At 43.1% G+C, this 16,058-nt stretch overlaps 1 protein-coding gene across 9 annotated transcripts in view; it reads right to left on the reverse strand.

Annotated features, from left to right (window-relative positions):
• The window catches only part of lmo7a (LIM domain 7a), a 67,888-nt gene that overhangs the window by 4,567 nt on the left and 47,263 nt on the right, over window positions 1–16,058 (reverse strand). For 6 of the 9 annotated variants that reach the window (XM_079519183.1, XM_079519184.1, XM_079519185.1 and 3 more), the window contains 10 exons: window positions 15,310–15,497; window positions 14,700–14,763; window positions 14,359–14,415; window positions 11,759–11,790; window positions 10,668–10,775; window positions 9,274–9,351; window positions 7,725–8,209; window positions 5,696–5,752; window positions 5,103–5,158; window positions 676–871 (listed from right to left, as the gene is read on the reverse strand). In XM_079519183.1, the coding sequence (XP_079375309.1) occupies window positions 676–871; window positions 5,103–5,158; window positions 5,696–5,752; window positions 7,725–8,209; window positions 9,274–9,351; window positions 10,668–10,775; window positions 11,759–11,790; window positions 14,359–14,415; window positions 14,700–14,763; window positions 15,310–15,497 (1,321 nt within the window). The remainder of the gene's footprint in view (window positions 1–675; window positions 872–5,102; window positions 5,159–5,695; window positions 5,753–7,724; window positions 8,210–9,273; window positions 9,352–10,667; window positions 10,776–11,758; window positions 11,791–14,358; window positions 14,416–14,699; window positions 14,764–15,309; window positions 15,498–16,058) is intronic. The other 3 variants (XM_079519188.1, XM_079519187.1, XM_079519186.1) reach the window with 3 other exon arrangements.

Genomic DNA, 16,058 nt, shown 5'->3' on the forward strand with positions numbered 1-16,058 from the left:
GACAACTATTCCACAATCTCCGAATGCTATATAGAGTCTGGAACTACACCTCCCGAAATCCGAGTAAGGAAGCTGCCTTTTCTGTTCACTAAAATATATTTTATAATATCTTTAGAGCTTATTTTTTGCTAATAAGCAAGCTATATATGCTTAGATGATTTCTGTTTATATTGGGATACATTTGCGTGCCTGTAAAGACGAAACGGAAGTGGCGAGGAGGCTCCAATTCCGCTTTATATTTTACTCATGATATAACCAAGGGGCCAGTGAGGCTATTCAACGTTGAAGCACTAGGCCCTAGTGGTAGGAGGAGGGACTACAGGCGGACCTGTGGATTCATGACCGGGAAACCCCGTGCAGCTGGGCTTTAACATTGAGCGCTCGGTTGCACTTCCGCATTTGACCACCAAAATTTGGTGGTCAAATGTGGAAGTAGACGTTCTGAGACGGTTCTTCCGGGTGCTTCAAAACGCCACTGAGCAACTTCCACTGACATGAATAGCTGGGGGGGCGGAGCTTCGCGCCAGTTCAGTCTCTATCCTTTTATATACTCTATGGATATAACTTCCGTTGCTCCAGACTGTATGATGGAAGCATTTGAAAATTGCGAGAGGCAACAGTCTGGCAACGCGAGACTTAAGTGTAGTGTAGTGCAGTGCGTGCAGTGTAGTGTACCTGCGCATTGGCAGGTGGACGGGCTCCTTGGGGACTGCAGCGGCGGCGGCACGCTGCCGGATCCAGCTGTTGTCCGTCAGCAGGGGGGTTTTCTTCTTCATCTCCTGCAAGATCTGCTGTCTCTCTAGCTCTGCCTGGGACTGTCCTTTCTTCTGAGAGTCTCTCCATGACGTCTCCCCCGCACCACTGCCTGTCACTGGACGGAGAGACGGAGAGAGGGGATCGAACGGCATTGAGGGACGGCATTGAATGGTGCTCCCAGAGTCTGTGGTCATTAGAGAACGACCTTCAGGACAATTGAAGTACTATGTTATTGTTCACATTACGCAATCACTGCAACTACAAAGCATGTATGAAACGACGTGCAATGTGAGGCTTCGTACACACCTTTCGGACACACAGATCTGTCCGACCGACCACTGATTACATTTTTATGATTTGATGCCTCCATGTCCCACAATGCTTTGCGCGATTTGGGCGGTGCTACGACACGCGGAAATAGATGCACATATGTTCAGTGTAGTTTTCTTGACTGCAGCTAGCGGTAGGTTGTCGAGGCAGTAGAAAGGTTCAAGGACCAAGGACCAAATATTTGCATTTTGATTTTGGTCCGTTTGGTGTTCGCACTGGACTTTGTAAAGCGTACCAAATATGTAAACAAATAATGACACATGTTAAGCGAACCAAATAGTGAAAAAAAGAAAAGAGCTCATTTCACGATGGAGGGAAAAAGAGGGGGTGCGGGAAATCACTGTACATTTTTTGGGCGCAACCTTCAGTCACACACAGAGAGAAGTAACATGAATCATGATTGCAGCAACAACTTGCAATTGCATTACTTCTTAATAATTATTTTATTAGCCAAATAAGACAACAGATGAACAGAGGAGCAGGTGTTTTAACAATAATGTGCTTGCTGCTGATGCATACAATAATTCACCGGAGACGTAGGCTATAGCCTACAACAAAGTATCCCCGAATCCCGATAAAAAGGACTTTTCTTCCATGTGTGCACCTTAACCCGATTCGATATAGGCCTATGTTATTTCTGCGCATCAAATCGACGGGCATTTCCATGTCATCTTATGGTTTAAACTTGAAGCCTTGGGGGTCAGTTAAGCTTCAAGTCAGAACAGCTCCGCTGCAGTTGACCTAGATATCACGTCTTTTGCTATAGTAATGTAATCAATTAATCATTTAGGACCACCTGTGTAGCTTATTTAACATTTCCTCCATTGGCTCTTTATGCGTGCGGCCGTGCGCTAGAGCGAGACAGGATGATTTTAAATATTTCTCTGTCTGCGTCTCTCCCATAGAGCTATAAAATATATCGGGTCTCTCCCCCCACATGTGCGCGCGTCATAACTTTGCGTGGTGGCGGTGGCGCATGCTTAAAATTAGCCCCATATGTGCCCTCTCCCTACGCTCATTCTGTAGCTCCGAGATGAGGTCACAGACAGAAACCCCTCCCACCCCGTTCAGAAACGGCGCATGTTTCCACAATTCCCCATTGCTTACCCTTTTCTTAACAATGCACCAAAACCTTGAAGTGACGTTCCGGGTTTACACTAATTTACCGTCAACAACGCCAAAGAAAATCCAACTAGCGATTTGAACCGAGCCTTTACGAAGCGAATTTTGTCAGTCGCTTCCGTGTTTATCAAGGGATTGGTGCGTGTGCGCGGGCATGTCGAGTGAACTGAAGTCAGTTGGACATTTTCGACCAGGGGAGGCGCCGGGGAGGCGCTAAAGCTTTTCAACTTCCTTGAAAAACATGCTAAACAACCGCTGTAACGCTCGTGTAACCGTTTAAAGTTGGATTTTCTTTGGCGTTGTTGACGGTAAATTAGTGTAAACCCGGAACGTCACTTCAAGGTTTTGGTGCATTGTTAAGAAAAGGGTAAGCAATGGGGAATTGTGGAAACATGCGCCGTTTCTGAACGGGGTGGGAGGGGTTTCTGTCTGTGACCTCATCTCGGAGCTACAGAATGAGCGTAGGGAGAGGGCACATATGGGGCTAGCTTAAAATAAACAGATCTACAAGCTTACATCGTGTACCATACCGTAAGTACCATTCGTGTCGATAACTTGTACATCTGTTATATTTGCGCATGTGAACCTCGTACGCTGCCATTACATTTCTACTCTAGGCTACTCATAGACATATATGCGTCTACTATTAAAATCAATAGTGATCCCCGTAAAAAAGACATGATTTTAGAACTAATTATTAATGCAGCCTCACAACTGCCGAGGCCCGACGGCTATTTTGGCTATCGTCCTGTATTTCTGTATATAGAATAGAACTTAGTACCAGACTGACTCACTCACTGGAGACAGCCGTGCGCACCTTGGACTCTCCAAGTTACGCACGGCCGTAGCCAAAAGAAGACATACAAACAAGCGATATAATAGTCTGTGTCACGTAACTCAGAAGACTACAGCCTAAACCCCACCCAGTGCTGTCAAGAACGGAAGTTCTCTCCTATTAGTTGGCGGTTAAAAAACACCCTTCTGTCCGATCTAAAGTCCCACCCTGTTCGTTGGCTGTTTTGACTACAAGGTGTCCGATGTGTTTGTTGTGCCCTCCGCCCCCACATCGGACAGGTTTGTCCGATCAAACGACGTGACTCCCATTGAAAATGAATTGGAGCAGCAATCAAATAGCAATCAGGCATCGCACACGGACCAAACATTTGTTCTTTAGGTGTGTACGCAGCCTGAGAGCACGCAACGTTTAGGCATACCGTAGGTCAGGATAAAATACCAACATTGCACTCAAAGTAATTTTCAGGGTAACTGATTGATTGATTGATTGCTTGATTGGCTGGTGAGATGTGAATCAATGTAAGAAATGACTGATTGGATCGGTAACAGGTCATCTCGCCCCTTTGCCAACTCGCCCCAGCTTTTTTCCGCCGACCTCACGCCGACAGCTCGGAGCGGCGGTTCTTGTATTCTTTATTTTGTTTTACTGAGAATAAGGTTAGAAATAAGTTTAGGGTTAGGCATAGTTTTACTGGGGTTAAGTTTAATAATAGGGTTAGGTTTAGGCATCGTTTTACTGAGGTTGAGGTTAGGAATAAGGTTAGGTTTAACCGTTTAAGCATAATTTACTTAGATTACTTTAGGAATACCAGGCCGCGCTGTTCCGCCGGCTGTACGCCCGGGGCGAGTTGGTAAAGGGGCGAGCAGTCTCGTATTCATTGGATCTGTGTATGACTGTAGTCCCAGTTTTCAGAAGGTGGCATACCCGTTTCCTGTTCCAACTCATTTTCCCATAGCCTTGTTTGATTGGCTCAGCCCAAGGCAAACACTTGTTTGATTGGCTCAGCCCAAGACAAACACTTGAAAACCTATCTCCACTTTCCTTTCCGTATCTGTGTAACGTAGGTGGCCGCCTCTTCAGGAGACCAGAATTAGGTTGTGAGTCTATTCATTCTAATACTGACTCATTCTTTGTGATCCTTAAACTAAATATTGGACCCATTCTTCACCATTCTCCTCCCAACATTCTGAAACTAAAATGGCATTTTTCAGACAGACAAATAAGGAGCTGAACTGTTTTATGGTTCAAACCCGCTGCCCAGCCTCTCAAACAAACAAACAAAGCCAGGGGAAAATGAACTGGAACAGTATGCCAAGCATGCCACTCTGAAAACTGGGACTAGTTAGTTATGCACAGAGAAGATTGAGTGGATCATGGTGGTAATTGATTTGGAGACGAGCAGGTCTGTGACTCGGCACACCTCTCTCCGGCTGTCTGTATCTCATGGCATTGAGGATGTGTCTCCTCTCCAGCTCCAGTTCTGATGCAGCCCTTTGAATCTGTGCCCGTTTGTCTCCCTTACGCCTCAACTCCTCCTCCACCAACCAGTGGGTCATGCCCCCCAGTTGCCCATGCAACCCTGTGGTACAACCCACAGCATGGTTGTTTATTAGGTCAGGATTATTATTGTTAGAACGTGGATATGCAATCCTACACAGACCGAAATGTATATGCAGATATGATTGTTCATAGATATGCACTGACACTAGGGCATTCACTTCTAGTCATTTTGACTAGTTGCCTAGTTTACTAGTCGACTAGTTGTTTAACTACCTATTATGTAAAAAAAAAAAAACTATAACTATAATCTACCTGATCTTGAGGCCTACACAATCGGGGAAAAAATAAAAAAAATATATATTTTTTTCTTATCAACTAGTCAACTAGTACCAACAAGGTCGACTAGTAAACTAGTCGACTAGTTGCTTAATGCCCTAACTGACGCACGCCGATATTTTCAGGACACACACACACACACACACACACACACACACACACACACACACACACACACACACACACGTAATACAATTAGCAGCATTGAGGCTGATCTATAACATCTCTCTTAATTTGTGGAATTGGATCGGGGAAAACTGACCTTTACTCTGCGGTTTCTCCACTTCATCGAGGTGAGGCGTGGATTTAGACTTTGCCCTGTTAATTAAAATAGATTTTAAGGAAGTCAATCAACCCTCGTCATATTTCATCCAGTTTATAATGGAAACGGATCAATTCAAACAGCCAAACAGATCAACGTTAGCTGATGGTGCCTATACATTGCATTGCTTTGATACAGTACATTCACGTATATCATATATCATTTCGCTGTCATGACATTTTACATTTAGCAACTGGAACATTGTCATCACATGACACATTCTTTTTTACGTTTAGCAATTATATTTCTGAAATATTACAGGTAAGGGTTTCACCAGTGGAATTACTGTGATTTATAATTATCCCATTTTGGGCGGGAACCCCTTTTGGTGTTTTAAACATTGTTATAATTTAGCTTTTGAAAAATCGTAAAAATGTGGCGCAAATCTTTGAATATATATTCTTTCAAAGTGAATGTTTTTAACTCAGGTCTCTCTAAATGGGTTAAAGTAGCTGTGGAGTGGATACACACAACGAGAGCTGAACCAGCATTAGTAGAGAATGCATGCATGCTCATTGCTCTCATGCACTAACCTGTCTGCAAATGATAGCTCAGGCTGGACATTGACAAAGCCATAGGATTCCCCACCCCTTTGGTGAAGGGACAGGTTTAGGGTTTAGAGAGGGTGGGGGTGTTACAGCGGACAGAGAAGCACATGCACATTACACACATCAGTGGCAGTCACGATAACGCACAGACAATGAGGCAGCGTACAGTTTAAAGTTAGTGGTTAATTCTCTTAACATTAGCATCATAGGCGAGGCATGATGAAACACAGCACATTTAAGCGCAGCCGTAAGTGTCGCTCGACACAATCGCTGTATCTTCAACTGACTGACTGAAGTTTAGTGCACTTTCTTCACTTTCTTCAGTTGAAAATGCGTCATTAAAAAAGCCTTTATGGTTTATCTGAATTTTGACAGATTTATACTTCGTAAGACCTTGCCACTCGTATTTTTTATCAGCGAGCATTCAGAGCAGAGGTAACTAAGTATATTTACTTAAGTACTGTACTAAAGTACAATTTTGAGGTACTTTTACCCCGCAACCTGACTACGGATAAGCGGTTGAAGATGAATTTACTTTACTTTGAGTATTTTAAAATTTCAATCATTTATCATTTCAAATATTGAACGTTTGACTCCATTATACTTTGGCAAATGTTTGACACATTGTCTTTTAAATTTGTTGAAATGGGACATTCTGCATAATCGACACTGTAAAGTAAATTTTGATGCCAATACGTTTGTACTTTAGTGAAATGTTTAATGCAGGACTCTACTTTTGCTACTTTTTAAGTCTGAGTAATTCACCTATAGCTAAGACCCGGCCTCTCCCACTTGGACACTTTCCAGCCGGGCTCATTCATTCAAATATGGAAATATCATGGATTTTACACATTAAATACTGGTTCATTTTTGGAACCAGACCTTCAAAATCACTTCCAAATCCGTCAACAAGGCCTTTCATATGCAGTGGAAAAATATACGCGTGGCATTTCTTTTTTAAAACAATGTTTTATCATATAGGAAAGCTATTGGTGGAGAGGTTTGTCTAACGGTTCCAGGGGTGCCCTGGAACCGTTAGACCCTACTGGTAGATCGCGATCTACCAGTAGATCACAAAGGCTGTGCAGGTAGATCACATGACATGCCCCTAAAGAGTATTTCATTTAAATATATTGAAGAAAAAAATTATTAAAAAAAAAAAAAAAAACATTTCTCCCCCTCTATTTCCCATTCCAAGTGCATTTGTCTTATACTGTACAGAATGTAACATGAACTCTACTATTCCGAAGCCCCCTCAGGTACATATTTAAACTATTTTCAGCAATGGTATAATAATTGATTTGGTGGGTAGATCTTGCCGAGCTGGTCATTTTGAAAGTAGCTCTCAAGTCAAAAAGTGTGGGCACCCTAGGGTGTGTAGGATGGGTGACAAATTCCAAATGTACTTTGTCAATGAATTTAGCTTTCTCTCTCCATTCTGTCTTAAACTATAGTAAAACCAAACCAAAACAGGGCGGCGGTGGCTCAGGGGGTAGAGTGGCTGGATGGTAACTGCAAGGTTGCCAGTTCTACACTATATATTTCTAAAACTATGAAACATTTCAAAGATTTCTTTTCAGGCAAACATGTCCACCGTAAGATGAACCTAAATAGGTTTGAATGGGGTTTCTAGGTGTAAGTATGTAGGATTAGTAGCATGCCAAAGTTTGTGCTATTGCCATTGAGAATGCATTGGGCGTTTAAGTTAAATACGGGGGGGACATATTTTGACAGCAGAAACTGCCTGTCATAATTTCTCCCTATTCCAAAGCCCCCCCCAGGTACATTATATATTTAAACTATTTTCAGCAATGGTACACTTATTTTTTCAGTGGGTAGATCTTGTTGAGCTGGTCATTTTGAAAGTAGATCTCACGTCATAAATGTGTGGGCACCCCTGGTCTAACCCATGTTATGCTTAGCTGTGATTGGACCATAGCAGTTTGGGGAGGGGCTTAGCTATAGTTCAATTCCCCCACAACATCTTCAGATACACTGACTGTGGCCTACTGACCACTGTTGCTGCTGCTCCTGCAGTTCCAGTGCTCTCTCCTTCTCCCTGCGCTGCTGCTCCTGCAGTTCCAGTGCTCTCTCCGTCTCCCTGCGCTGCTGCTCCTGCAGCTCCGCTGCCCGGCGCCTCCTCTCCTCCTCCGCCCGCTCCTCCTCTTTCCTCCTCTGCCACCTCAGCTCCTCCTCCTCCATCCTCTTCCTCTCCTCCTCCTCCTGTTGCTCTCTCCTCTTCCTCTCCTCCTGGAGGCGCTGTAGTTCGCGCTCCTCCTCCTCGCGCCTCCTCTTCTCCTCCGCCTGCCTTTGGCACTCCTGCTCCTCCCGCCTCTTCCTCTCGTCCTCCATGGCGTCCTCCATGGCCTCCTCCTGCAGGTTGCCCCAGGACGAGGCCTGGCTGAGGGGGGAGACCGGGGTGAAGGGCGAGAGGGGAGAGTGCGGGCTGACGGGGTGGCTGTTCACCTGTAGGCCCAGCTGTGGCTCCTGGACGTCAGACTGGAAGAGGGAATCAAAGACATATTCATATATTCAATCTAAAGTCTGATGAGCATGTGTCAGAAGTCAGAAAACAAAAAATGATTAAAAAAAACCCTAACTAAACTAAAACTAATACAAAGGGAAAAATGTACAGTACAAAAGTTGTAAATTGTCAGAGGCAATTAACACTCCATATTTTACTGTGTATTTACAATTTAGGCATTTAGCAGACGCTCTTAATCCAGAGCGATTTACATAATTGGAGAAATCAGCCGTCAACTGCTTCTGACATACATACTAGGGGTTGGCCCATGCATCCAGCAAGCCCAACCCAGTAGTCACTTTGAATGGCAACGCACAAAGCCACGGGTGAACGTATGTACTGTACGTTGGACATTACTAACCCTACCTACCCCAAACCCTAACCTCGGTCTTAACCACGCATGTATGTCGGACGCCGGTGCCTCCGTCTTATAACCGGCTATGGTCTAAAACGTTACTTTATCAGCAATCGTAATCATGCGGTTGGCACAAAAATAGTGGCGTATCTATTGACTAACGAGCCATGCTACGAGTTGGCTGCCAGAATTGTTTTCCAGGCTCTAGTAGATTATAACAATGCCCAACTCGTGTAAAAAGAAAGAAAACCCACACCCAGTAGGGCAGGGGTTCTCAACCCGTGGGTCGCGACCCCTCGGGGGGGTCACCAAATTATTATTATTTTTTTTTTGCAACTGAATGGCTGGAAAGTGGAAATGAGTTTACATATAGTACACATAGTACATGCATACACCTTCCCTAATGATTATATCTGGTTTCAGTATTTATTCATGGTGTATTGTCTCTATTATTAAGGTTATTGTAGCAGTCCATTTATATTGGGGGTCGGGAGGGGGCGGGGCGGGGGTCCCGAGACATTGCCAAAGCATTTCCGGGGGTCCCCGGCCAAAAATGTTGAGAACCCCTGCAGTATGGGAGGGGTAAGAAAAGCCTTGCCCAGTAAGGGAGGGGAGGGGATGGGGAGGGCAGCCTCGCGGCTTCCCCTCCCCATATTTACCCTTCTGCGTAAGGGGACTTTGTACCTCCTTGCTGGTTTCCACTTCCTGCTGGGCCTTAAGCCACTCCTCCTGCATCTTCTCCTGGTCCCGCTTGTACTTCTCCTGGACACAGAGGCAAGGAGGAAGTGGGTCACCGACTTGAATCACACTCAACCACACGCATTACACAGACCTTTGAAGTCCACAACATTGACATTGATTCTCTGGAACATGGATTTATTTAATACACTACTTCCAAACATTCCCTTAACTTGAGCCCATTGTCTTTAAAACAAGCTGTTGAGCCTAGAAGTACTTGGTTCTCCACCTCATTAAGAAATCAGGCCGTTTGACCAACAGGGAATAAGACTGCAGGAGTACTAGGCCGTCTCCAGCTGCTACAGCAACACTGTGTGGACACCTTTGATCTCTTTGTCCAGGAATAAGGAGTGCTTGGCCAGGATTTCACGATAATATGAGACAGATGTGAAGAGAGTGCATTTATATGCACAAGTGTGTCTGTGTATGATGTGTTAGAGGTAGTATTCCAAGACCATTAGGAACAGTAAAGGAGGATTGGTTGTGATCCCGAGGGGAAATTACTGCTAGGTATTGATCGAGCAGTGAGCAATAAAAAGCCTGGAGGACGCTGGAACAGGGGACCTAACTGATTCAAAGTATGAAGTATTAACTTAATGGCACCACATTGAAGCAAATTCTGTGTGAAACAAAAGTAAGGAGCCTTAAGCAAAGCTATCTCCTGTTTCCTGAAACATTAACGGAGATATAAACGTGGAGCAGACAGCGTAGCCTTGCCTCAACCCATTTAGGCCGTCAAAAAAAACAAAAACGTTCGCTCTGAAAGAATATATATTCAAAGATTTGTGCCGCATTTTTACGATTTAAAAAAAATAGCAGACCTACAAGCTCGTAGTGCGCCACTCGGTGGCGCGCTATGAGCTTGTAGATCTGCTATTTTTCAATAGCTAAAGTATAACATAATGCTTAGTTAAAACACCAAAAGGGGTTCCCGCCCAGAATGGGTTAAGATCAAAAATCAATATCTCTTTGTTCAAATATAGAAACATTGTAGCCACGAGTGAAGACCAGAAGCGTCTATTCGCCAGGTGATGTTTGATGCATGGCTTCCCAAATGGGACAACAGTGGCGTGAAGACATTTAGAGGGGCAGGTGCTCAAGTGGAAAAAAAGGGCACCATGTGCAGCGTGTGGAACCGTCCGGTTGCCTCAATAGTGTGAGATTTATAGATTTTGGGGCCTAAATAATATATAAGAAGCTTTTTTATCAAGAATTGATCAATGTCACCATGGTCCACATACTGTACAGTGTACACTGTACAAAAAGTGTCTATCTGTGCACGCCACTGTGGGACAACCAGGTTCAAATCCAGGTGGTTGCCCAATGAGCACTGTGTGTACCTGGAGGAGGCGCTCTTGCTCCTTCTGCCATTTCTCCTGTCTTCTGCGCTCCTCTTCGGGATCCCACGACCAGCGGTTAGAGGAGGGAGTCATTGTGGGAACAGGTAGCTGGTAATGAGAGAGCAGACACACCCAGTGTCAATCAACACACACACACGCAGTTATTACAGTCCACGACTATTATGTCATTATGAAAACTGCATGACGACAATCATCTTCTTAACCACAATTACCACCCCTATATACTTAGTTGACCGGTTCCCCCAGGGGTCTATATTTGCAGAATGTTTGCCTATTATGACATTCCCAGAAAAGGAACAGGTTTTATGGAGTTAAACTCACCTTTGGCTAACCTATTCAGTACAGTACATTTCAGTGATTATTACTGGTTAGTACATTTCAGTGTTTCACATCTCAATATTCAAAGCGGGAAGTAAATGGTAAATGCACCCATTAAAAACAACAGCAGCAGACCTCGACAATCATTATGCTTTGTGTTCACATTATATCGCCATGTGACACATTGTGAGCTTGCTATGTCCGAATAATGGGCACTAGGGTGACAGTGGCTGATGATGGGCCTGGCATCCTCTTTTCCTGATGTTTGCATTAGATTGCACCCTTGTCTTTTGTTTACATCGTTTGTAAATAATTGTAATATATATTTTTCCTTGTGATGTAGACACTTGTGTCTTTTTGGGTGCCTTGTGGTTCGCTGAGAACTACAACTCCCATGCCATGAGCTATCATTCTAATTGAAATGTTTGACACAGGTGTGAACATTCCTTCAATCAAGTGATGATTATATTCTGTCCTATGTCACTTTTTGATTGAAGAAGGTCAGTATAGGCCGAAAGCTTGCAAATAAATACATCGATTGTGCACAGATTTGAGTGTGCGGAGCTTCCCTTTATCTATTTCCTGTTATCCTCTTTCAAAGATGCTGTCACAATTTGAAAATACATGTTTATCTGTGTGTAAAAATCTAATCTAAGAGATTGCAAACAGTCACACTAAAATAGTATAAATGAAAAGTGGCAAAACATATTTTTATATATGTGTATAAAAGCTGTATATAAAACATTACTCACAGTCACATCTGATATTACTGTCTCTGATCCCCCTTTAGAAGACAGAACATTGTTCAATGAATACCAAGTATATATATATATTGAAGCAGCAGAATAGATAACATCACACACAAAAACAGCTTATAGGCACGTTAAAACCTAAGCACTATTTGCAGTCTGGTGCAAATTCGCTTTTGGTAATGGAATTTAACACCACATTGATAATTGACATTGTTAACAAGCCTGGAGCAAAAAAAAAGGTCCCAAAGTTCACCTCCTCGGATTTATTATCAATTTGACATTTACACTGGGTAATAGTCATTGATGTCTTCTGTGTAAAAGATATCATTAAATTGATTGTAGAGGAAATAACATCAAACAAACAAAGCAATATCATACAAAAGAAAACCACTTCAGAAATCACAAACCGGGCACATGCACAAGATGGAAAGTATACGGTCACCAATCATCAAACTGCACTTCATTCAATGCATGCAGGCAAACTATTAGTAGTCAAACGAGTGCGACAAGAATGCTTTCATCATCGTGCAACGTGCACAGTACAATGAAAAGCGTAGTGTGTTTAACCTGGACACCACACACACACACACACACACACACACACACACACACACACACACACACACACGGCAAGATACAGATCAAACAAGGATCTGTACATGTTGACTGGCATGTCTGGCATGCTGTGTAGCTTCATGGGCTAGATCTGTTATCTTTTCTAACGTAATCTAGTCACAGATTGCATCTTATCTAGACTAACTAACTAGATTATACGGTAATAGAGGACCTCTGAATTGTATGTAAAATTGCTTGTCTATGGTTATTACTGTACTTCATGTTCTGTACAGCACTTTGGTCAACGAGAGTTGTTTTATTAAAAAATAATATAAATTTGTTTCATTTGAGGTGGAAAAAATCATGACATTTGTCAAATATTTTGAACTAAGAAAATAAAAAGCCACCTTTGGTGTTAAGTTCCCACTAAGGCGTTAAGCCTGATTATATAGTAGTTGCCGTGTCCGTGTAGGTGCGAGGTTCAGTGAGGGTTGTAATTCTAATTTTACTACAATTTGGTGTCTGCAGACACATGCATTCAAGAGCAAGGTCCACACACAGGCTGCAATTATCTAATAACCTTCTTCCAGACAAATTAAGGTTTTGTGAGAAGTGGTCTCTCTATCTTGTGTCAATTATTTCTGTGCAAGTGGTTTTTTTATTCAGGTTTTTATTCCGTTTGTATTCCATCTGAAAAAAAGAAACCTGCCAGCGGACTGCAAAAAATGTCAATTTCAAGTCCTTTGTTGTAACATAATATAATACAGCGACCAAAATGGATTTATCTCCTTGAGGAGATAAATCTCCTCAAACAGAGCGTCTATATATCTTTTCTAGCACATGTGTAGTCATTGCACTCGCCTTGTATGTACGCAGATGTCCCCGTGGGCACGGACATCACTTGGTGACAGATTTATGACATATGACACAATGACACTGCTACGCAGACGCGGCAAGTATAATTTGGTCTTTAGTGTGCCTTAAGACCTGTCAACCACTACACTATATGTCTGTTCCCTTAGCTTTGACAGCATGTCAGGTTATACCATGGTGGAGGTGAAGACATCACCGCACGCACACGCAACCCTGTTTACCACAGAGGTAGACCAGCGCACTGACACTGGGCCTCGAGCAGCCTGAAGAGGGGAGGGGGGCAGAGCAGAAAGGGTTACATACTGTACTATTACCTTAGAGTATATATGAATAGAGACGGCACCCGGAGGAAACCCTGAGGCGAAATGGACATAGTGGCCGGATTTGTCATTGCAGCGCTGGTCCGTTGACTATCATTGCGCACGTTCATGTTATTGGGCCCATGACACGTGAACGAATGTTTCATACGTGAACGCGCGCAATGATAGTCAACGGCAGCGCGTTCATGTTATTGGGGCAAATCCATCCCAGAATGCACTCGCCGCATGCGCTTTTGAGCAACTTAATGCTAGTGGAACTCTGGTGCCGTCTCTATTCATATATACTCTAAGACTATTACCCAGACCAGCCAGACGAAAGAGCTGTGACCCCAAGTTGGAACCCTGGGAGGATCTCAAACATTTGCATTATGTTTCTATTTCAGTCCTCGGGCGACCTATGATCAACTGATCTTTAATTAACCACTTGAATCCTATCGTCCCAATTTTGTCTTTGGCGCCTGGATTTCCCCAGTGGCATCAATAAAGGTCTTGTCTTATATCTCGAGTCTCTGGAGGGAGCATTCGTAGAGAGAATAGCAGATCTACAAGCTTGCAACGCCTTGCGTTGTGCAACACAACACACGTTGTGGTGATGATTGGCAAAGAGAGGGAAAAAACAAGCGGACCAAAATATAGCTACAGAGCCAACGCTGGTCAACTAAGTAGAGGGTTTCAGTGGTTAGCGCATTGCTGAACAGTTGAACATGAGGTCTTGATTGGTGTGTAAAACATGCAATAAGCCCAATAGAACCCATTGGGCTTGAGCGAGATGAAAGCATGGAGCACCCAGCCACCAGATTATATAGAATTCAACCCAACACTGACGGCACTGCTAAGGTCAGTGCTGTTTACCTTGTTCAAAAAACTCTGACCTCCGCTTTAAGTTTTTCATAGATATGGGTTCTGAGTCTACATGGAGAACAGGGGAACAGGAAGAGAAAGTAGGAACCTATGTAAATAACATTTTAACACATTTAATTCAACAATTAATATACTATAAGCCAGATTCGACAAAAGTAAAACATTGTGCTGATTTCAATGACTTCAAAGTATTTTCTACAATAATTGACAGTACAGTACCCCCAAAAAAATCTTTCTTCCTAAATCATGGCACACAAAGTAGATAATGCTTCTATGTTTTCATTAAGGATTGATGTTCTACTTCAATACATCCCAATCGAAATGCGCCTTACCTTTGTTTCTCATCGTCACAGGCTCTTCACGGAAGCCGCCGTTCATTCCGTTGGAGGCCACGTTCTGCAAGGAGACAAATTATGGCGGAACTTTGTTAACCCATTTTGGACTGAGTTCGATTAAAAAAAAACATCTTTCTGAAAAACCTATGTTTCTATGTCAGTGGTGCTCAACCTTTTTCATGTCAAGGACCCCCAGAATTATCTCTATTGGGCCACGGACCCCCATCTCAAAATATGTAGTTCCAGGGACCCCCCAGAAGCAAATATTTGAGTTAAAAATGTTCGCTCTGAAATATATATTCAATGATTTGCGCCACATTTTAACGGTTTTTCAAATATAGCAGACCTACAAGCTCGTAGCGTGCCACTCGGTGGCGCGCTATGAGCTTGTAGATCTGCTATTTTTCAACATAATGCTAACACCAAAAGGGGTTCCCGCCCAAAATGGGTTTTAAATAAAAGGCTCCGCGGAATGAACACACAAATAATATAGAGACTCACTGATCTGTCCACATCCAAGCAGTACTAGAAGCACATTTAAAACAAACCTCACAAACCAATGAACCACATTAGTTGTCAACTTCAGTTATCCCTATAGGTCACTCACAATGGTTGTGTGGGTAGGCGGCGCCTCCTGGGATGTCGGTGTGTCCGTGGGCAGTCGTGAAGTGAAATCCAAGCTGGTGTTGACCGTTTTTGTGTCTGAGGCACCTACAAATGTCGGATGATCCATAGTGGTCAGATTGATGGTCTTATGGCCTTTAAATGGTGGGGAAGGTAGGTCTCTGTCCCAGTCTGCATGCAACACACAACGCAGCGACAGAAAGATAATTGGACGGGCACGTACATGTATTATAGACATGTGCATGTGAAGAAGGTGCATTTGTGTGAGTTAGTTAATGCACACAATGTGTGTGTTTTACTGTCATAGATCAGCTGCAGTGCTGGATTAGTTAGGATTAGGATTAGGCTGTGAATCTTTGGGTGTCCCACGATTCGATTCAATTCCGATTCTTGGGGTCACGATTCGATTCAAAATCTTGAATTTTTTTTTTAATTCTAAAGCATTTTTTTTCCAGATTCAAAACGATTGTCTATTCAAAATGATTCTCGATTCAATACTACAATACAATACAGCTGTGCTGATCTGAAATGACTAGTACTGACTACAGTAACTTGAAAATGACTGAAGACATGATGTTTACTGTGATTAGAGTAAGCTTACATTTCATATCACACCATGTAGTGAAAACTGTAACTAAGCAAAAATTATGAATCAATTTTGAATCGTTCATAATGGGAATCGCGATTCTAATTCGAATCGATTTTTTTGACACCCCTAATTAGTTGTATAGT

The sequence above is a fragment of the Electrona antarctica genome, assembly GCF_951216825.1.
Source record: "Electrona antarctica genome assembly, chromosome: 13".
NCBI classification, from domain to species: domain Eukaryota; kingdom Metazoa; phylum Chordata; class Actinopteri; order Myctophiformes; family Myctophidae; genus Electrona; species Electrona antarctica.